Source organism: Odocoileus virginianus, chromosome 34 (assembly GCF_023699985.2).
Source record: "Odocoileus virginianus isolate 20LAN1187 ecotype Illinois chromosome 34, Ovbor_1.2, whole genome shotgun sequence".
Taxonomy (NCBI): Eukaryota; Metazoa; Chordata; class Mammalia; order Artiodactyla; family Cervidae; genus Odocoileus; species Odocoileus virginianus.
In genome coordinates this window covers 18,229,409-18,253,634 of record NC_069707.1, presented here as the reverse complement: position 1 = coordinate 18,253,634, position 24,226 = coordinate 18,229,409, and the positions used below count along the sequence as shown (strand labels likewise).

The following is a 24,226-nucleotide window of genomic DNA, read 5'->3' as shown; positions in this document are numbered from 1 at the left end:
GTTTATATTGAAGAGTTACACATTTAGGTACAGAAGAACTACTTAAGTTTTTATCACTTTAAGATGTTATTGTTGTTATGCTCACTTGAACAATATTAAGGAGAAAGAGAAAGTTAAAAATTAAGAGAAAATTATTTTAAAACATACTTTAAAATTTTAAGAATATTTGTGTCTTGTTTCTAAAATATTTATATTTTAAATAAAATCAAATATAGAATAATTGGTACTAAAATTCTTTGATTGCATTGATGCAAAAAAGATTTTTTGCTGAAGTGTATATTTTAGCATATATTCTTGAAGTGAAGCCCAAATACCATGAAATTGTTCTTCTGTCTTTCATAATAGATCAGTATGAATGGAGAAACTTTTTTTTTGCTACTACTTGGTGCTAATAGGTTTTCATAAAGAATATGATGGCACTCATGAAATTATTTTATGAGATAAAAGATTGTCGTTTATTTTTTAGCTGTGTTAAAATACAATTGAACTATTGACTAAAATATCTACAATATTTTCATAATAAAAATTATGAAACTGTCACAGGGTACAAGTAGTGAAGTATTTCAACTAAATGTATATATCTGCTGATTATTGTGATTCTGTTGGGTTGTTGACCAAATAATTCAGTTGGGTTTTTCTATACCATCTTACCAGGTAGTGCAGTGGTAAAGAATCCGCCTGCCAACGCAAGAGGCAGAAAAAACGTGGGTTCCATTCCTGGGTCGGGAAGATCCCTTGGAGTAGGAAATGACAACCTACTCCAGTAACTTTGCCTGGAAAATTCCAGGGACAGAGAAGCCTGGCGGGGTACAGTCCATTCATGTCTCAAAGAGTCAGACACCCACACACACACACATACCATCTTATGGAAGAGCCCAAACAAACTTTTCAGCCAGCACAGTATTAAAACAGACCAAATTCTCTACCCTCAAGAAGCTTACATTATACTGGAAAAGACAGAGTTTGAAAAGATAAGTAGTATATAGTAAGTTACATAGTAGTGCCAAAGGAAAAAATAATTAAACTAGGGGGATTTGAAATAGCAACAAGGGTGTTACATTTTAAACAGAACATCTTGAGCAAAGATTTAAAGGAGACAGCTGTTCTCCATGAGGATGTCTATGGAGAGAACATTTCAGGTAGAGAATAGCAAGTACAGTGGCTCGGAAGCAGTGTAACTGGTGAGTTCAAGGTTACAGTGAAGGGTCAGTGTGGCTGAAGCAGAGAGAGTCAGGGGAGACAGTGAAGTAGGTAGGAGAGGAAATACAGTCAGAGTGGTAATGGGATACCCATAGTCACATAATAAATACCACAGTCATGTACCATTGGATCATATGCATCAACCAGTCTTCTTGGACTTTACTTTAGCTTTTACCCTGAGTCAGATGGAAAGCATGGAAGGGATTTTTAGCTTATTCCAGAATTTAATAACTAAATTGTTCCTATCACACTTGAATTTAGCTTCCTAAATGATTCCTCCTATGCTATTTTAAGAATGAAAATTAGCAACTCTTACTACATTTTTTGGGGCTCCAAAATCACTGCAGATGGTGATTGCAGCCATGAAATAAAAAGATGCTTACTCCTTGGAAGGGAAGTTATAACCAACCTAGATAGCATATTAAAAAGCAGAGACATTACTTTGTCAACAAAGGTCCATCTAGTCAAGGCTATGGTTTTTCCAGTGGTCATGTATGGATGTGAGAGTTGGACTATAAAGAAAGCTGAGCACGGAAGAATTGATGCTTTTGAACTGTGGTGTTGGTTGAGAGTCCCTTGGACTGCAAGGAGATCCAACCAGTCCATCCTAAAGGAGATGAGTCCTGGGTGTTCATTGGAAAGACTGATGCTGAAGCTGAAACTCCAATATTTTGGCCACCTCATGCGAAGAGTTGACTCATTGGAAAAGACCCTGATGCTGGGAGGGATTGTGGGCAGGAGGAGAAGGGGACGACAGAGAATGAGATGGCTAGATGGCATCACTGAATCGATGGACATGAGTTTGAGTAAACTCCAGGAGTTGGTGATGGACAGGGAGGCCTGGCGTGCTGCAATTCATGGGGTCGCAAAGAGTCGGACACAACTGAGTGACTGAACTGAACTGAACTGAACTGCATTTTTATAGTTTAGTTGTCCTTCAGTCACTAAGTTGTGCCCAACTCTTTGTGACCCCATGGATTGTAGCACACGAGTCTCTTCTGTGCTCCACTATCTCCCAGAGTTTTCTCAAACAGTTGACAAAATACCAAAGGCTTGAAATTTCAAAATTGATTATTTTTATTCAGTACCAGGCTCATTGTAATACTGGAATATATTACCACTATTTATTTACTTAGTTGAGGAATATGAGATCCCATGGTATTTGTCTTTCTTTGCCTGACTTACTTCACTTAGCATAATATCCTCAGGGTCCATCAGCATTGTCACAAATGGCAAAATTTTATTCATTTTTATGGCTGAATAATATTCCATTGTATATTTATAACTTTTTCATCTATGCATCCACCAATGGACACTTGAATTGTTTCCATATAGCTCTACTGTTTAAAGACCTGCTATCTTAAGGTTTTATCAAGAAAAGATTTGTTTATATATATAGGTGTTATGTCAGAGATTAATACCTGCATACCTATAATTAATCTATCACCTTAGAACTCTAAAGACTAGTGTTGCTTTTTTTCTAGAATCATTAGTTTGATGAACGTTAAAAAGAAAATACAACTGTCATTCAAAAGCTTCCTATGCAATGAAGACAGTAATACACAGTTCAAAATAGAAGACACTCCTCATAAACCCAATTCAGTACTCGTGTGTGCTGAGTTGCTTCAGTCATGTCTGATTCTTTGTGACCCTGTGGACTGTAGCCCACCAGGCTCCTCTGTCTGTGGAATTCTGCAGGCAGGAGTACTGGAGTGGGTTGCCATGCCCTCCTCCAGGCGATTTTCCAAGCTCGGGATCGAACCTGAGTCCCTTACATCTCCTACATTGTCAGGCGGGTTCCTTACCACTAGCACCACCTGGGAAGCCCAGTTCAGTACTCAGCATTCTCTAAATGTTACTGTAAGAGGTCTCTTGGGGACTGTGAAGATTGTGACGTTATGTCTTTTACCAGAGGAACAGAAGGGCAGATACTGGTCATAACATGCACATATGTTGATTTCGTTCCTGATAACTTCTGAGGCCTAGGCATGCAGCTTTTGTCCATTGCCCAGCTATCCCATGCTCCCTGGTCACGAAAGTCCTAGCTGGCATCTTCCAATAGAAGGCCGTTTCATCTACATTGAAATCTGTTGACTGCTCTAGCCACCTTCATTAATTATCTCACTAGACTTCCTGGATTAGTTGCTGCTTCACTTTGTACTTCTGTGTTGTGGAGATGGCTTCTGTTCTTAATCCTTACCAACCAGTCTCTTCCAGTTTCAGCGTTTACTGCCACTTCCATACCTCTTGGTCTTCATAGAATTGAAGAGAGTTAGGGCCTTGCTCTAGATCGGGTTTTGGGTTAAAGGGATGTTGTTACTGATGGGATCGTCTATCCAGACCACTGAAGCTTTCTGCCTGTCAAAGAGTAAAGCCACTTCACTTGATCATTCATGTGTTCATTGGAGTAGCACTTTGAGCTTCCTTCAAGAACTTTTCCTTTGCTGTCACAACTTGGATAACTGTTTGGCTTAAGAGGCCTAGATTCTAGCCTTTCTGAGTTTTTGACATGCCTTCCTCACCAAGTTTAATTATTTCTGGTTTTGGATTTAAAGAGAACGGAGAGTGAGTGACTGACTCATCCTTTCACCTGAACCCTTAGAGGCCATTGTAGGGTTATTAACTGATGTACTTTCAATATTGTGTCTCAGGGAATAGGGAAGCCTGAACAGAGAGAGAGAGAGAGAGATGGGAAGGGCAGGTCGATGGAGCAGGCAGAACACAGATGTTTCTTAGCTAAGTTTGCTATCTTATGTGAGTGTGGTATGTGGTGCCCCAAAACAATTAAAAATAGTAACATTAAAGATCATGATCACAGATCACCATAGAAAATGTGGTATTTCAAATTTTTTTTGTTATTATTATGAGAGTTAACCAAGATATGACATAGAAACATGAAGTGACAAATACTGTTGAAAAAAATGGTGTCTGTAGGCCATCTCCATGCAGGGTGCCCACAACCTTCAATTTGTTTTTCAAAAAAAGCAATTTCAGCAAAATGCAATAAAACAAGGTATGATTGTATTTTAAATGTTTCAAATTTGGTGGTACAAAGTATTTTCTTAATTATTTGTCAGTAATATTTAAGGCAGTATATTTGAAGTATACCTAGCGGAAACAACTTTGAGATATGAGTTGAGAGTCCCTATGATGTAAAAAAAATCACCAAATTTATTACCAAGTATTTGTTCCCCCTCAAGAGAAATCTAATAAGCAGTATAACATATGCCCTCAAATTGCTGACTTTGAACACAATCCTATTATCTCTAATGTCCTTGAAGAACAGCAGATTGAATATTGTTACTTATTTAACTGATGACTGCTGTGTTAGTTTTAATACCAGAATGCTCCTATATTCCTATCTCAAAGCTATTGAGCATGATATCAATGCCAGCATAGTCTGATAACCTGCTGAGTTTTTAAAAATGGACTGTCATTAAACATGTGATGTAAATAGGAGGTGCAACCGCACTTACATGAACTCGTGGTATGACTTGGTCTGGGTTTGTTTTTCAGCAGGTCTGTGCGATATTAGTGAAGGGGCAGTAGTCCCAGAAGATCGCTGCAAATCTCCAACTTCTGGTAATTTCCTCTTTATTTTATTAATAGTTGTAGTGCTACAAAAAATATAATATGCCAGATTTTTACAGATAAGCATTTAAAATACACCTACATGGAGCTTTTATGTTACCTATTTATTCTTAAAATTGTAACTATATTCTTTGCATTCTAATTAAAAGAAACGCATTCGATAAAAATCTACAGGTATTACCTGTTGAGAGTAATGCAGGTGTTTACTTAGCTTTCTAATATTTATACTTTTGGGGGGGGAATAGATCTTATTTCTTACTATTGGATCAGAAGTTGTTATCTACAGTCTTGTCTTTGCTCTTGGTAGTCCTGGAGCCAGCTGGTAAAATAGTGCTCTAAACCATGAATAATGTCTGTTTAAATGTTATGAGAAATTTTTAACATTTATTGTCTAATGGTGACTGTGGAAAGTTAGAATAATTGTAGACTAGTTATATTTGGTTTTGCTTTTATCAAAGTAATATATAATTTTATAGCTATATTAGAGCATTTGTCCTGTTATCCAAATATTGGTCTTAGGTAACCTATGTATTTGTTACTATTTCAGAGGAACGTTACTTTTAATTCTCCTTAGTTAAAATTAAGATGATCCTGAATTTATTGGGGTTTTTTTTAGTGGATTGAAAATTTGCTAAAATTTCATAACTTTAACTTCATATTTTAACAGATGTGTTTGAAGGCTGGGAATTTTCATCAGCTTTCTCCTGGAAAGACTGTTCTTAGCTTAAAGTAACACTGTTCATAGATTTTGATTTTCCATAGGTAGTTCTATTATATCATAAATAAAGAATAGGAAAAACTGAAGTGCATTTTACTTCCTCATATTTCAGTTGACCATTTTATTAGTTATAGGACCATGAAAGCTTTTGTGAGGTTTTCTTTTTAAAATTGCATTTTCCTGATTTTGCTCAAGTTAATTATTTCTTCTCCTAAAATATATACACCTTCTGGTATTCTTATTATTTAAGTCTCATATTTAAGTTCAGTCATTACACTAATAAAACACATGGAACTATAATATATATACTATCATATATTATAAGATTAAGGCTAAACATTGGTAGCATAACACTGAACAAATAATGTGGAGCAGTATTACTTCCCATCTCACAGGACAAAAGTTATTTCTGATATAATTTTGAATTATAATCTCTCTTAATTATTGCTGTTTTTCCTCCAACTATATACAGTACTATTCTGATCTTCTCACCTTACCTCAAGGACATGTGAATGTAGTTATCAGTATGTTAAGTCTATAAACCAAACTGGATAACATGGACATGTGATATATTGTCTTTTAATATATTAAATGACCATCAGATGTGTTTTAACAAGATTCAGTCAAAGTACATTAATACTCCTTTTAATCCTAAGGCATACTTTCAGTAGGTGTGTATAAATAACAATTTGAAATAACCCAACAAGAGGTAATTGTAGATAAATATGTAAGTATACTTAAATATAAGTAGATAAATATAAAAAGTGCATAGTGGCAAAAAACTCCAGATTCTCTCTTTTGTACCGGAGAAACTCAAACATCATTGAGCATTTTCAAATATACTGTGTTCCTTGGTTCACATGAAAAGACGATACAGTTGTAACCGGCAGAATTTTATGACACCAGGCATTTTTCAGGTGTTTGAAATGCAAAGTAAAAATTGTGACCTCAGAAATTATTGATAAACCACAGATACTTATCTTTAGACTAAATATAGTTTAGCCTTTGATAATGCTCTGGAAGTTTGAAGAGTTTTTGAAGTCATATCCATTCATGCATACCAGGAAAGACCGCTGTTACAAAAGCAAACCAACTGCTGCTAAGTCACTTCAGTCGTGTCCGACTCTGTGCGACCCCATAGACGGCAGCCCACCAGGCTCCCCCATCCCTGGGCTTCTCCAGGCAATACAGGAGTGGGTTGCCATTTCCTTCTCCAATTCATGAAAGTGAAAAATGAAAGTAAGTCACTCAGTCGTGTCCAACGCTTAGCGACCCCATGGACTGCAGCCTACCAGGCTCCTCCGACCATGGGATTTTCCAGGCAAGAATACTGGAGTGGGGTGCCATTGCCTTCTCCGAAACCAAACTAGTAGGCAATAATTGTACCTAAAACATGTTTTATATACCAGGAGATAAATGTTAGTCATGCATGAATATTAAGAACTATCATAGAAATCAGAATAAACCTCTGGATATAGTTACTAGAAAAAAATGTATTTATGAGAGAAGAAGAAATGCATAAAAAGTGAGTTGGAAGTTCAACTGAATCATAAATACTAAGAAGAGTACCTCTATTATAGAAAATGAAAGGTAGTCAAGTGCCCTTTATCACAACTAATGTGTTCATTTGAAATAATACATATAAGGAGAAAATTTCTGAAAAGCGTTTAAATCCCATAACCAAAATTTGTAATCTGACCAATTTAGCCAACTAATATCTCTATTCAAAAACATCCTGAGAAAATCCAAATTACGAGTATAGTTTTCCCATTCTGTTTATTTTTAAATAAACCAACAATAGCTCTGAAATAGAAAATTCTTGCCATCCTGAATTAACATAGAAAATTATTTCTGCCATCTCTGTTTGATCTTTATTTCAAAGAACTCAGATTGCTTCACTGAGCACTTTAGTAATGTTGGGATATTTTTAGTACTGTATGTGTGTGTATGTATGTATGTATATGTATATATACATTTCAAATTGAAGAAAACACAGGGCCACATATTATGAGATGGTGACCTCAGGAGTTTCCATGTACCCTAGAGAAAAAAAAATTTAAAGCTATATGTATTTTCTGTGTTTGTTTAATCATAGTAATTTGTAAAATATATTCAAGTAGGAAATGCTAAAAACATTTTTGGAACTGTTTCATAAGCTATCATGGAAGTTATGACAACTAGTAGTAGGCGTTTTCAGTTAGTGGGAGAAAGATCTGCTCCTTTTACTTACGTTTATGGCTTATGTTGCCTATTTTTCTGTTGGAGTTACTGAACATTTTTATAATTTTATATTCATGTTAGAATATGCTATCTTGCTATTACTCTGATATAAAATATATCAAATAAAATAAGTATTAATTTTTGTACGTTCATGTGATTATATAGTGTCAGAGATGAATAGTATTTTAAATTATATATAACATCTTCTCATTGCCATTATCCTCTTTAAATCTGAATTATATTTATATGAGAAAGGAGGGCACTTATTTGTATTCTCATTGTTTCCTGTGTGATATTTTTTGATATAGACTTTATGAGGATCTATAAATGCTATTTAGCAGTAATAAGATAGTTTTAGAAGAGTAATTTTTATGAGACTATTTTAGAAGTAACTGGCTCCTGCCAATGTTGACAGGTTTTACTTGTTCTGAGAAGAGACGTCAAGGATATTTTCCACCTGGCCAAAGAAAGAAAGTATGATTTTGTGGGGAAAGGTCAAATTTCTACCTTATTTATTAAGATTCAGTACTTTCATTGGGATAAAAAAGAAATCAGCACAGAAAAACCGCTGTATTTACTTCCGGTTATATTCTAGACATTCACTTCTAGCAAGAAAGCTTCATTCGTTCAGCAAATGTTTATTTAGAGATTCTACAGGCAGAGCACTCCGCTGAGTCCTAAAGGGATGGAAAGATCAATCAGATGGGGTCCTGGCTTCTCACTTCAGCTCAGTGAGAAAGGCCAAATGTGTGTAAACTCAAAATGTAAGCTGTTAAGTGATTAACATCATAAGAAGAGTAACAGGTAAACTTTTACAGGAATTCTGAGGAAGGGAAGTGATTTATAAGCTAGAGAGATTTTGAAAATTTTAATGACTATCATTTGAAATGTCTTTTAAAGAAAAGATAGTTTGACTCTCATAGTCAACTAGAATACTGCTTAGAATTTCCTTTGTAAAAAAAGATTTGTGTTAGAAGTTAAAGAAATACAATGAAAATTTAGAAACATCTTTTTAAGAAAAAAAGACAAATCTCAGTTATAAAAATATTAGATAAGCTTATGGAAAGTCACAGTCGAAATAAAATATTTAACTGAATATTTGGACATACCTAAAATTATAAGTAATATCCTCTGCATTTTTAAAGACTTGTATGGTAATAGTACAATTTATATAAAATTTTAAAGTTCTTATCTAGAAAGCTAACTCTAAAATTAACCTTACCAGGATAGTACTTGTACAGGATTCTGTGTGCCACTCAGTCAGTTCAGTTCAGTCGCTCAGTCGTTTGTGTCCGAGTCTTTTCGACCCCATGAATCGCAGCACGCCAGGCCTCCCTGTCCATCACCAACTCCCGGAGCTTACTCAAACTCATGTCCATCGAGTTGGTGATGTCATCCAGCCATCTCATTCTCTGTCATCCCCTTCTCCTCCTGCCTCCAATCCCTCCCAGCATCAGGGTCTTTTCCAATGAGTCAGCTCTTCACATGAGGTGGCCAAAGTATTGGAGTTTCAGCTTCAGCATCAGTCCTTCCAGTGAACACCCAGGACTGATTTCCTTTAGGATGGACTGGTTGGATCTCCTTGCAGTCCAAGGGACTCTCAAAGAGTCTTCTCCAACACCACAGTTCAAAAGCATCCACTAGATAAACCTTATTCAGTTAACTAATATCAAGAATTTTTACATTTTATTTCACAAACAGTTAGCTCCTTATATTTTCTTTATCTATTCTCTAATTTACAATATATACAAAGATTTTGCCAAATACTTGTATCTTATGGAAAAATTATTATAGGTTAGAGTTAATATATATACTAGAGGTTAGTCTACCATGAAAAATAATGTATTACTGATTGCTATTGCTACTGTAATATTATGTGAATTTTTATTAAGTATATACACAGTATTTTCTTATGGCCAGTAGTCTGGGAACTTATCCTAGGTGTTACCAGATTACTTTGTTTGTACTTTTTCCTGTGACATCTCAGTGTTTGTGACTGACTCTATGCCTGTTCCTTCCATTGTCTTCATTTGTGTAGGTTCTTCATCACCCCACAATTCAGATGATGAACAAAAAATGAATAATTTTATAGAAAAGGGTATAGTATCTTTAAAGTATTTTCTTTTAATTACATTTAATTCATTTAGTTTACTTTGAATAGATTTTGACATTTTATATCAAAATATTATTTTCAGTGAAGATCAAAAGCAGAAAGTTTTCCAAGATGGTAGCCAGTGATATAGGTAGGAAATAGACATTTCTATTTTGTTTCTAATCCTTGCTATATGCAATGCTAACTCAGCATCAGAAAATTATCTAATGCGTTGCATTTTGTGTATATTAATTTGTTATTCCTATGCTAAATGATAATCTCTTGGGCTGTTTCTTCCAAACTCATTGGGACAGTAATTATTAAAAATCAGTTAAATTGGGGTTGCAGTTCTTCCTCTGACTTAACCGTGTGAATTATTCTATTAATTTTTATTTTTGCTTATTTTAAAATAAAGCAGGGTTCAATTTATGACACAAGAAGTACAATTTTTTACTCCAAGGTTGTGAATTTTTTTTATGTATTTGTGTTTTTTCCTGCCTTTACTCTTTCCTCTTCACATTATTAAGACTCCAGATTTCAAGGAAATGGTTCTTTGAAAGACTGACATTTAGGCTATAATCTATACTACCTTTAAGTTAAATAGGAATTTTCTAGGACTCTTGCCCCCCAAGTAAAAATGAGTGGTACTTTGAAATTAATTACTCAGTCCAAGATTTTCAAAGTTTCAAGTTGGGGGATAAAATACATAGTTAAATTTAGAGATATAATCCAAATAGGATTTTTTAGTCATAAAAATTTGAATTTTGTCTGAAGATTTTTAAAAGCCAGAGAAACACCATTTTACTAAAAGAGAATACATTTAATCTTTGGTTTAAGTCCAAAATTTTTATTATATTATTAATATTTATTTCCCCCCAAACTCCCTCCATATATTCATTGAATTGTAAATTAGATTAATTTCTAGGTAGCTGGAATAGATACTTTTTTTCAACTCAAAGTTTTATATGTAGTAAAATTAAATTTCAAAAACTCTTAGAAATAGCAACATGTTGTCTGTATGTTGTAAATTGAACCCTGTTTAGTCATATTAACATTGGCTGACTTTTAGCACCTGTGGTCATTTTTTGAATAAGGCGATTTATTCTTGGGCAAAGGGCACTTCATTTATGGAGAATCAATTGTTCACTTCTTTGTATTTGTGGTACCTTAGTGAATCATCGGGTAATATTTCAATCACTTTCATTAGCTACGAGCACTGTTGCATAATTCTTTTTCAACCAATTTCCTTTTTAGTATATACTATCTTAATAGTACTTTAGAGGTTCTTTTACTTTAATATAATTTGAAAAATTTGAAGGGACTTTGTATGTACAATTTATTAAAGAACTTGCAAAGTTTAATTACTTAAGAATTTTGCCTTATGTGAAAGTTACTTTGTATATAATTAAAATTTTTGAATAATTTATCTGTTTGATTTTTGATCCTGGGATTATGTTACTTTGTTAAATGTATTGACTCAATTTTCATTTTTTTTCTGTGTAATGAATATATAACATGGAATATCTATCTGAGTATGATTATTTGAAAGACTTCAATTAATTTCTTAGAATTGAGAATATTATTGGAAGGATAGTTCTTTGGCAGCATTAAAAAAAAAGCAAGAATGTTATCAACAAGTTTTTTCGTCATGCCAGCTTCTATAGCTATATTTTTGGGGAGACATGTTAACTTTATTCAACTTTTCAAACTTATATTAGTTATACAGTTATACGTAATTATTTTTCACTTCCAGAAACCACAGTTGCAGCTGTGGTTTATATATGTCTGTATTTGTTTTCAGTTGGATTCTTTCAGTATTTTCTATTGACGTATAATTGACTTAAACTATTAGATTAGTTTCAGATATACAATGTTAAATACAGGATTTCAACATGTTAATCATTACCCACCATACAGAGTTATTACAGTATTTGTGAGTATGTTCCCTGTGCTATACATTACATCCCTGTGACTTACTTTGTAACTTAACATTTTTATATTTCCAACATATATCCCAAGTGATACAGAAGGAAAAACATACTTCTCCATTTCTTCTTCATTTTCTTACTCAATCCACCCAGTAACCTCTTAGCTACTTACTGTTATTTCCCTGTTTTACATATGACAGCAGTGTCAGAGTGGACAGGGTATCTCTTGGCTACCCAGCCAGCACGTGTCAGAGCCACAGTGTTCACTGAGGCTGTCCAACTCCACTGTTTGTCCTCTTCAACACTGTACTGTATTACCTCTGAAGGAGATTTACTGAAGCCTGTAAGGATTCAAAGACAAATCTGCCGTATGACTTATAACTAGACCATCTGGTTATGACCTTATTTTATCTACATGGTAACCTGGAAAAGTAAAAAGATGGCTCATAATCAAACTCTGTCTAAGCTCTAGCTCGTGGGTGCCATCATGGTACCCATCACCCAATTGAAATAGACAGTGCCTGGAAGTCTACCGTTCTCAAAGAGCAGACTCAAGTGAAAGTAACAGGAGGCAACAGTAGACTTCCCTGACCTGTCTGTCTGAAGCCTGGCTTCCTTGTTTCCTATCTGACAGTTAACTCAGGTAAATGACACTGACAGTGAGGTCATTGTTCATGCATAAGAATAACAGTCTAAAAAAAAAAAATAACAGCCTAAAAAGACATAACTGTAGTCTTGTGAATTAACAGTAAAAATATAGCACAGTGTACCGTATAATGCAGCTGTCGCATCCCTATGCATATAGTGATTTGTTTTGCCTGTTCATGCTTTATGATTAATTTTTATTACTAAAAATCTTAATGGCCAGTATTTTAAAAATCAATAACTTTCCCATAGTTAGCAATTTCTGTAAATCATTTTGAAAATAAGATTGGTTAGCAATTTTTTATTCATTATTTACATTTTATAAAATTTCAGAAATATATAAAGCTTTTTGTTATTCCAAGCTTATATAAAAATAGTCCTAAAATATGTACCTTTGTTAAAGTATTAAATTTTTCATGATATACTTGTGAATAAAATATGGTCCAGATGTTAGCATTCTTTGGTAGATTTTGATTAAACTTCTCTAAAGATTATTCTATCTCATTATGAGTACTTTATTCAGAAAGTAGATACCTAGCTCTATTCTGTAGTCTCTTATCCTGCCCATGTCCCATTTTATTACTAATATCCATATAAAAGGAATGAAAATGTGAGGAGGAAGTAATATTGGAGATTAAAGAATAAAGAGTCAGGAAATAAGGTCCCTTAATTAGTGCTGTGCCAAAACAAGCAGAAGTAATAGCTCTATGTAATGAGCACCTCTAAGTTCTACATATTACACTAGGCGTTTGTCATATGGTATTTGTTAATATAAGAAAGATAATACCTGCAGGGCCCTTGTTAATTTCTCAAATTTCTGAATTAGCTGTTACTTTGGGAATGATTGGTTTTCCTGCTTAGCAAAAACTGAAGTAAGTTTTGAAGTCAATTTAAATGAAAATAATGCCCAGGTGCTGTTTTCATGAGTTCTCCTATACATGTATACATGCTCAGTTGCTCAGTCATGTCACTCCCTGCGGCCCCATGGACTGTTGCCCACAAGGCTCCTCCTCTATGCATGGGATTCTCCAGGCAAGAACTCTGGAGTGGGTGGCCATTTCCACCTCCAGGGGATCTTCCCAACCCAGGATCAAACCCACGTCTCTTGTGTCTCCTGCACTGGCAGGTGGATTCTTTACCACTCTGCCACCACATGTGTCCCAGTTACTCCTTTTTTATATTTAAGTGTTCTAACAGTCTTAAATCTGTTGTGAATCATATTTTAAATCGCTGACTCATTAAATCCATTTTAAAGCAATTCAGCCCTTTTATTTTTCAAGAAAAGAATTTGAGCCTCGAAGGAGTCAAATGCATATCCAAAGTAGTATCACATGGTAATGACTTAGTCAAGGTCAGAATCCGTTTCCTGATCCTGTACTGTGGCATGTCTCTGCTTTCATAATGTGTGGCCTCTTCTTGTGCTCTCTTCCATGTTTACAGTTTGAAAAACAAGTTCTCAGAGGTTTGTTTGGAATTTTCTGTTTGAATTTGAAAAGATATGTATGAAATTAAGTAGAATTTTTTTTGTTTTTTATTTACGATTTTAAGATTTTTTTATTTTGTTCTAAGTAGAATTTTAAGTTTTAAAATTATTCTAATTTATTATAAAACAAAGTAGTACTGATATTTCTAGTTTATATCCCCCAATATTCATCCCAAAATGTGGTTGCTACATCTGTAGAAGTTCATCTTTATATTTAATCCTCAATATGGCCATTGAAAGAACAGAAGCTTGTCTTGAAAGAGAAGATGAGTCAAGTATTCATTAAAACCCCTTTTACAGGTAACTTTAATATTTTCTACTTTGAAAAAAAGATTATTATGTAATATTAATACTTACCCTTACTTGGTCAAGAACTAAATTTCACAGACAGGTACTTTAAAACCATTGTATAAGTCAGAGTTCCTCTAAATGAATTTCTTTTTCTTTTTCAGGAAGACTAAAGTCTGAGGACTTTGGCATATCATGTGTGCAAACTCTTAATTCTGTTTCTGACTGTATTTTCTGTCAAATTTCATAATAAAATCTGCTCAGCAAAGTCTGTGTTTTATATACCAGTACTTACTGTATATGCATCTATAGAACCATCTTTTTCTTAAATTTAAAGCCTATACAGTGATCTTTCTAGAAATAACTTGCTGTTTGCTTCCTAACATAAAGAAAATTAGTCCAAATTAAAGTTACATTACTGAAATATTTTTTGTCAACAGTTGTTTAACCAGAACTATTAGTATTAATGTGGCGATCTATTTTATGTCATTACTTATTATATTTATTTGTTAGAGTTGCCATAGGAAAATACCGCAAACTGAGTGGCTTAAACAATAGAAATTTACTTTCTCTAGAATGGTTCTGGAGGCTAGAATTCCGAGATCAAGGCAGTGACAGATTTTTTGTGTGTGTGTGTTTTTGTTTTCTCCTCTGAGGCCTCTGTGCTTGGCTTGCAGTTACCTGCCTTCTTGCTGTGTTTTCACATAGTCTATCTTCTAGGCGCATGAACCCCTGGTGTGTCTGTGTGTCCAGATTTCTTCTTGTACGTGCCTATCAGATTGGATTGGTGTACCCACTTAGTGGCCTTATTTCAACTTAATCACCTCTTTAAAGGTCCTGCCTCCACATAGGTCACATTCTGAAGCCCTAAGTGATGCTTAAGCCTTCGCATACCAATTTTGGGGGAACAGTTCAGCCCGTGGCACTTAACTATGTTAAGTTTGTTTAATGCCTTCTCTAGGAAATGCTATGAGATGTCTTTAATTATGATGATATCCTGGATGTTTTATGAATTTGTGAAAAGTACATAGAGATGGGGAAAATATTGAAGACAAAACCTCTAGGAGTTCAAGAATTAAGAGAGCTTGTAATAATAGCCAGGTCTTTACCAGGCAGGTATTAGTATCTCTTTAAAATTTCTCCTTCATTTTAGGTAATCGATAAGTGTCTTGTATTTCCAAAAGTTGTCTTTTTGATTAACAAGCTTATATTTAATTTGTCCTCTTTTTCTCTTTATCTGATTTCACTTGTGAAGAAATTCAGCTTCCTTCTAAAAATTCCAATGACAGCTTTTGTTTATTTATATTTTCACTCATTGTCATGTTTATTGAACATGCACACTAAGAGCTAGACACATATACATGGACGCAGTATTTTGCAAAATAGATTGCTCCCAAATTAACAGAATTTATATTCTAGCATGGGAGGTAGAAATTGATATTATTAGTTCTAATAGCTATTAAAATAATGTGTGATAGGAGAGTTTCTATTTCTTGGTCCCATTTTCCCCTGGGATCACTTGCTCTATCCTACAAGCTGATTTTTAGTCTTTTTTTTTTTTTTTAAGTTCTGATTGCTCTTATTTAATGTGCATACATTTTAAACATTATCCTTGAAAAGAGTTGCATTGGATCTCTGCCGGTGAGAAAAGTGATCTTGCCACTTTATTCTAACTATTGAACCTTTCTCAATAATAAAGATCCATTTGCTTTTTTGACATCTTCTTCACAGTGTCATTAGAAGAAGTCATTTTACCTTGTATTGTGGGTATGTTGTTTACTATAAAAGCCACATTCTAAAAAGCAGAAGTTATAGTTCTTTTTCCTTTAAGAAATCATCCTTAGAAAAATAAAATGTGAAACACAGTGGGTAGAGAAGCTAAAGGAAAATTACAAAGCATCTGTTTAAATTCAGAGAAGCAGTAAGAATCTCTGTAACAGAGAAACTTTTCTTCATAAAGAACTAAAAAGCATCAACCATGACAGAGCTGTCATCTCTAATATAATGGTCCAGCCAATCCCCTTGCCTCAAGATTTGCTTTTTTTAAACATCTTGCATCTTTCATTGGTATTGAAACCACTATTGCAGACATGATTATTGTGATCAAGTATAACTTCATTATTCTTTCCAAGCAAATGCAGCTCTTTACTGCTTAATTCAGCCAGCCAGCTTGATATTCTCTTTCAGATTTATAAAAAGAGAGAGCAGAGACGGGTTAGCAGACTGCTGAGATATATCTCTGACTGCAGTTTTCTCCAAATTGAATAAACTTCTTTACTGCCATTCCATTGTTTCTACTGTGGACAAAGGCATAGAAAATGAGAGCTATTTTATAGCTTCTAGTGACAAAGGATTTCAAAACAAGAAAGGTACTGGGTTTCAGGGGCAAGAGTTGAAGAATACACAAATGAAGAAGAGAAAAACGGACAATTTGCCTTCCAGGAACTCATTCAGATGATATGTTTTCAGTTTGAAGACCTCATTGGAAACTGGATAACTTCAACGCATGGACAGAAGTTTCTTTTCCAGGGTGATAAAATCAACTGACTAGATACAGTGTTGGCAAGTGCTTCTGAGTCTCCTGAAAAGTAAAAATATGATCTCCAGGAAGTGCTGGATAAAGTCTGCTGCTGCTTGCTCATAAAATTACAAACAGGGTACAGTTTGTAAGCAGGAGGATTAACTGTAGGTTCTCCAGAGATGGATCCCCCTCTTGTGGACCGCCACCATGAAGGCTGGCTAAACAGACCTGAGAACAAAGATATTCCTCAGAAATAGTTACCAAAACTGAAAGATAGAAACGTTTGGCCTAAATTTCAACTGTAGACCTTAGGTTTAGAACCTAGTGTCTCACAGAAAACAGTAGTAAAACTAGTAAAAATTCATGAGGCTCTGATTTCCAGTCATTGAGCAATCCAGGACTGTCATCCTCAAGAGAAGAAAGGACGAGGTGAGCCACACGATTGCCCAGCTCTCTCTGACTGGAGAGCACTTTCCTGTTGCCCTGCAGAGTCTGGAATTATAGCCTCAGTAAGCTAAGGAGGAAGAAATGGAAGTTCTGGGCTGCTAAAGTGACTTGAACTTGTGAGGGTGGACACCGGAGAGAAAGGAACTGCTCCAAGGGGCATTCCTAGAAGTCTTGTGTGTCGGTTCAGTGTAGGTCCTTGCCTTCGGCCTGGGCCACATGTGAGCTGGTTGAGACTCTACCACCAGGCCTCAGGCCCCTGCTGTGAGGCTGAGAGCTGCCCAGTGACACAAGTCATGTGGTCCTAGGAACAGATGTAGTGAAACCTGGCTGATCACCTCAGTCATTCTGTTGAAATCCCAGAAAAGACACTTGTTAAAGAGTAAGGATCACTTCTTAGCGTGAAAGCCGTACCGTAAAGCAAAGTTCTAACTGATATAGACCCACCCTAATAAAGAATAAAAACCAAGAGTGATCAAAAGGATCCACCAGGAATTTAACCGCATGACAGACTAAAACTCAACATCTGTTAAGGTTGATGATATAATCCATACTCAACTTCAACATATTGTCCACTATTCAGTCAAAGCTTATGTCCACATTCAATCAAAAGGTCCTAGGCATGTGAAATAAAGATTCAAAATCACAAGAAGTATTGGGTTGGCCAAAAAGTTCAGGTTTTCTGTAGATGCCTATGAGAAAATCCGAACTAAATTTTTGGCCAACTCAATATGACCCATAATCAAGAATTTTAAAAATCATTCAGTAGAAACAGACGACAAGATGGCCTAGATGTTGAAATTAGCAACCAAGAGTTTTAAAACAGCTGCTGTAATATGTTCAAGTACTAAAGTGGGAAAATGGTCATAGTGAACAAGATAGAGAATATCAGCAGATAAAATTAAAACTTTATAAAAAGTTGAAATACTGCTGTGGAAAAATTCAGTATCTGAAATGACGTGATCAGTTCATCAGCTGAGTTTAGATGGAGACTACAAAAGAAAGGGCTAGGAGCCTGAAGACATGAATGCAAATTATACAGGAAATGCTGAGGAATTAAATCTTTCCCCCTCCAGCACTTCCCCTCTCCCCTTCCTCATAAACATATCTTACAGATTACTCAGATTGTTTCTCTTTCTACAGTTAGATATATATTGAATTTACTTTTTGAAATGAACTTAATAAAGGTTGAGCTTATAGTTGTATATGCCATTCTATATTTATGTCCTAAAAATTGTTTTCCATTTTGTTTTTCTTAGTTAATTGGGGTAGAATTGGGATTTAATTACTATAGAATTAAAGAAATATTGGCCTGTTTACAAGTATATTAATGGCTCATCTGTATAACATTTTACAGCTTATGAAAATTATTTCACTTGTTTACTATTAATAGTAACTAATGTTTATCAGCTCTACACTGTGTCAGATATTGCGCTTAATGTTTTGCTTATGTCTACTTATATAATCTTCAAAACTATAAAGTTGGCATTATTATCCATCTCTGTTTTCCAGCTGAAATTTGAGATTTATAGAGCCAAAGTGGTTGGCCTAAGGTCACACACCTAGTAGTTCATTGAATTAGATACACGGTAATATCTGGTCTGATTCCAAATCCAATCCTAACCACCATACTTGACATTTCATGTTTTACAAACAAGATTTTGAAGTTTATTCAAGAATTGTTTGCTGTGGACTTACTGTATCTACATATGGGTTTCATGAATTAGGCTTGTTTCCTATCTTGAAGTTACTTGTAGTCTAGGGACCTTAATGCTCCACAGACCAGCATCTCCTGGGAGCCTGTTAGAAGTGTAAGAATCTGATTTAACAAGATCCCCAGATGATAGATATGCACATTCAATATTTATAAGCAGTGGTCCTAAAGATATAGAATAACTTAATCATATCAGAGTAGTCAGGTCTAGAGGGGCATACACATCTGATTGTAAAAGGGTATCTTTAGACTATACCAGGCTAGTTTTTCTCCTTCAGTTATTATGTAGATATTATTTATCAGTCTGTGTACATTGTGCCTATGATATATAATAAAAACTTCTAACTTCTTTCAAAAGTTAAATGTTGCATTTTAGAAAATGTTTTGAGTGGGGTAGACTTCAGTTCAGTCGCTCATTCATGTCCGACTCTTTGCAGCCCCATCGACTGCAGCACGCCAGGCCTCCCTGTCCATCACCAACTCCTGGAGTTTACTCCAACTCATGTCCATTGAGTCAGTGATGCCATCCAACCATCTCATCCTCTGTTGTCCCCTTCTCCTCCCGCCATCAATCTTTCCCAGCATCAGGGTCTTTTCAATGAGTCAATTCTTTGCATCAGGTGGCCAAAGCACTGGAGTTTCAGCATCAGTCCTTCCAATGAATATTCAGGGCTGATCTCCTTTAGGATGGACTGGTTGGATCTCCTTGCAGTCCAAGGGACTCTCAAGAGTCTTCTCCAACACCACAGTTCAAAAGCATCAATTCTTCAGCTCTCAGCTTTCTTAATAGTCCAACTCTCACATATATACATGGCTACTGGAAAAACCATAGCCTTGACCAGACGGACCTTTGTTGGCAAAGTAATGTCTCTGCTTTTTAATATGCTGTCTAGGTTGGTCATAACTTTTCTTCCAAGGAGCAAGCATCTTTTTATTTCATGGCTGCAGTCACCATCTGCAGTGATTTTGGAGCCCAAAAAAATAAAGTCTGACACTGTTTCCCCATATATATACCATTCAGTGATGGGACCAGATGCCATTTATGTGAGATCAGCCATGATAGATTTCATTTGGCTATTTCAGTTTTCTGTTACTTTTTACGCTTTAACTGAGATTAAGTCTGTCAAAATGGGATAAGACTGATTCATATATTTGACGCTTTGTTGTTTTTTGAAAGGATGCTCATTAGATTAATGAATCTTAGAAATAAAAACCTGATTTCCCCCATCCCTTCCCACTTTGCCTAATGCCGCTTCCCTAACAATGAATTTGTCATTTTTTTAGATGTGGAAGTTATGTGCTATGACTGGATTTCTCTTTGTTTACATGGCGCCCTTATGGACTAGCAGGGTCTGTTCTTTAAATATCTCCTAACCATCCAAAATTTAACCCCATATACACATTCATGTATTAACACGCAAATGTGTATTCAGAATTTCACTTAGAAAGCACTGCTCTGTTACGCATGCGCTGCCACTAACAATGGATGTAGTAAAACACCCAACTTTAAAGCACTTCGTAGATTTAGGCAATAACTGAGGATGGAAAGTGAATTCCAGTAAGATTTTTACATAGACTTTTTAAATATTCTAATCCCAAATAGAAATATCTGTAGTTTACATTTTTGTAAATACTCTAGACTGAGCATGGCTTTGATTTTTTTGTTTTTTGTTTTTTACTAAAATGTAAGTAGAGATGTAACATATATGAAGAAATGGATGAGCCAGATATTTTTGTGATGTAATCAAAGACTCCAGTTTGATGTAGGTTTGTCCTATATTCAAGATACTAACTTTAAAAGAATGAGCCCAATAGCTGTGAAGAAGAGGAGCTGGAAAGATTGTATTATATCACATATCCAGATTTAAGTCTTATGCTTCTTGTTGTCCTTATCTGCAACATCTTCTTTCTGAGAAATGACTGCTTCTCTTAAAAAAGCCTAACCCTTTCCTATGAGCCTAAGAAATAATTAACAGAATTTAAAAGGCTTCCTTGAAGTGAGAGCTTCAAGCACTCAAAGATATTATATCAAGTAAGTACAAACTTTTTAAAAAGCTGAAAATAAGATTTACTTTCCACCCATAACATTATTAATTATATTTTAATTATCTTAGTCTCTAGATTTAGTAATAAAAACATTCACTCCTATCTTGAAGATCAATTGATAGAAATAAGAATGAATCAGATATTCTTCAGAACTTTAAAAGTGCATTTTATTTTTCAGCAAAAATGTCAAGGAAGTTAAGCTTGCCTACTGACCTAAAGCCTGACTTAGGTAAGTAAAATAAATGAAAATATGCAGTAGTTAAAAATCTCTTTAATGGGAAGACAAAAAAGTCAGGAAATTTAAAATGACCATAGAATAGATTTTCACTGAAAATTAAGTTTAAAATGACTGTTTAAGGAATAATAGCCTTTTGGATGTCTTCTGTATATTATAAGATAATTATAAATGTAAGCAAACCAAAATAATATGTTTACTCAATCTTCTTGTAAAGTATCCTTTAGATACTTTAAACAAAATTCAGTGTAAGATTAAAATTTATGTGATTTTTAGATTAATTTCTATTAGCCATCTGAAAACTTATCTTGAGCACTATGATTTATTAACTTATTTTTATGAGAGTAATATTTTCAAAATATATGACTGGTTTTCTGTATTACAGTGAATCTCATGTCAAGAATCAATATTACTTTTTGATGATAATAAGTTGGGAAATATTTATTTCTGTGTAGTACTTTTTTTTTTTTTCCATTTATTTTTATTAGTTGGAGGCTAATTACTTTACAATATTGTAGTGGTTTTTGTCATACATTGACATGAATCAGCCATGGATTTACATGTGTTCCCCATCCCGATCCCCCCTCCCACCTCCCTCTCCACCCGATCCCTCTGGGTCTTCCCAGTGCACCAGGCCCGAGCACTTGTCTCATGCATCCAGCCTGGGCTGGTGATCTGTTTCACCCTAGATAATATACATGTTTCGATGCTGTTCTCTTGAAACATCCCACCCTCGCCTTCTCCCACAGAGTCCAAAAGTCTGTTCTGTACATCTGTGTCTCTTTTTCTGTTTTGCATATAGGATTATCATTACCATTTTTCTAAATTCCATATATATGCGTTAGTATACTGTATTCATCTTTATCTTTCTGGCTTCACTCTGTATAATGGGCTCCAGTTTCATCCATCTCATTAGAACTGATTCAAATGAATTCTTTTTAATGGCTGAGTAATATTCCATGGTGTATATGTACCACAGCTTCCTTATCCATTCATCTGCTGATGGGCATCTAGGTTGCTTCCATGTCCTGGCTATGATAAACAGTGCAGCAATGGACATTGGGGTGCACGTGTCTCTTTCAGCTCTGGTTTCCTCAGTGTGTATGCCCAGAAGTGGGATTGCTGGGTCATATGGCAGTTCTATTTCCGGTTTTTCAAGAAATCTCCACACTGTTCTCCATAGTGGCTGTACTAGTTTGCATTCCCACCAACAGTGTAAGAGGGTTCCCTTTTCTCCACACCCTCTCCAGCATTTATTGCTTGTAGACTTTTGGATAGCAGCCATCCTGACTGGCGTGTAATGGTACCTCATTGTGGTTTTGATTTGCATTTCTCTGATAATGAGTGATGTTGAGCATCTTTTCATGTGTTTGTTAGCCATCTGTGTGTCTTCTTTGGAGAAATGTCTGTTTAGTTCTTTGGCCCATTTTTTTGATTGGGTCATTTATTTTTCTGGAATTGAGCTGCAGGAGTTGCTTATATATTTTTGAGATTAATCCTTTGTCTGTTGCTTTGTTTGCTATTATTTTCTCCCAATCTGAGGGCTGTCTTTTCACTTGCTTATAGTTTCCTTTGTTGTGCAAAAGCTTTTAAGTTTAATTAGGTCCCATTTGTTTATTTTTGCTTTTATTTCCAATATTCTGGGAGGTGGGTCATAGAGGATTCTGCTGTGATTTCTGTAGTACTTTATATACAACCTATCCATTAGGAAAGCAGAGTGAATATATCTCGCATATTCCTTTTGTTTTATATCCAGCTCCAAAACAGCTTCCTGATATTCCAGAATAGGGAAAAATGACATTTCAATAAAGATTTAAAGAAGATTTCACATAGTACATATAAAGCAGATTTCTTTTAGAAATTTCTATTGCTTTTATTTGAATAACTGCATATGGATGGTTTCACCCATGTTGTCTTAGAAACTAGATTTGCTCCATTGTATTTGCTCACCCAGGTCATCTTCTCACTTTTAATTCTCTAGATTCCTTGACTATCTTTTTATGTATAATAGAGACTTAGATATTGGTCCATTTCACCTTACTGATTTTAGCATTTCCAAACCATAGTCTTATCTCAGTTGTGATAGAAAATGTGTTACTATGAGTAGGCATAATATCATCCACTGTCATCAGGAAGAGTTTCCATTCCTGAACATAGGAAAGACAGTACAGTAGGCCCCTGTAGTAACACTGGTGTTAAGGGACCCAGAAAAAGTTCTAGAATGCAGGATAACATGTTTTGAGAAGAGGGTAGTTCCCTTCACTATAAACATGAAATATGCAATTTGAACACAAGTGTATCTGAAGCTAACCTTATTCATTTTTCCTCCCAACAAGAGTATCCAGAATTTTCTTCAGACTCTTAGAGTCCCAGAATTTCAGTAACACTAAATACTATTAGTTTAATTTTTGTGACACTATGATTTTGTGTCATTTAGTATCTACAAATCTGAGAAAACACATGTAGGAGTACTTTTTTAAAATCAGTAAAATAGGATATCAATTTAATTTTAAAAGAATATTCACACTTAGGTGCTATTTAAGTATTTTAATCAAAGTGTGTGCTGGGAGAAGGCGAGGGTGGGATGTTCAGAGAGAACAGCATTGAAACAAGTATACTATCAAGGGTGAAACAGATCACCAGCCCAGGTTGGATGAATGAGACAAGTGCTCAGGGCTGGTGCACTGGGAAGACCCAGAGGGATGGGATGGAGGGAGGCGGGAGAGGGGATCGGGATGGGGAACACATGTAAATCCATGGCTGATTCATGTCAATGTATGGCAAAAACCACTGCAATATTGTAAAGTCATTAGCCTCCAACTAATATATATATAATATATATATATACACCCACATATATAATATGTATATAATAATATATATTTACGTATATTAATTTATATATATAATAAGAATAAATGAAAAAAACATAAACAACAAAGTGATATTGTACAGCACAAGGAAATATAGTCATTATTTTGTAATAACTTTAAAGAGAATATATCCATAAAACATTGAAACACTATATTGTGTACTTGAAACTAATATAATACTATAAATTAGCTGTACTTCAATAAAAAAAAACTCAGAAAAAAAAAAGA

General features: G+C 34.9%; 1 protein-coding gene across 7 annotated transcripts in view; it reads left to right on the top strand.

Annotated features, from left to right (window-relative positions):
• STXBP5 (syntaxin binding protein 5) overlaps positions 1–24,226 on the top strand; it is a 156,207-nt gene that overhangs the window by 110,045 nt on the left and 21,936 nt on the right. Inside the window, exons 19-22 of one of the 7 annotated variants that reach the window (XM_070461462.1) lie at positions 4,720–4,782; positions 9,768–9,827; positions 9,925–9,972; positions 21,069–21,119. In XM_070461462.1, the coding sequence (XP_070317563.1) occupies positions 4,720–4,782; positions 9,768–9,827; positions 9,925–9,972; positions 21,069–21,119 (222 nt within the window). Of the gene's footprint in view, positions 1–4,716; positions 4,783–9,767; positions 9,828–9,924; positions 9,973–21,068; positions 21,120–24,226 lie in introns of all 7 variants that reach the window. The other 6 variants (XM_070461461.1, XM_070461464.1, XM_070461463.1 and 3 more) reach the window with 6 other exon arrangements.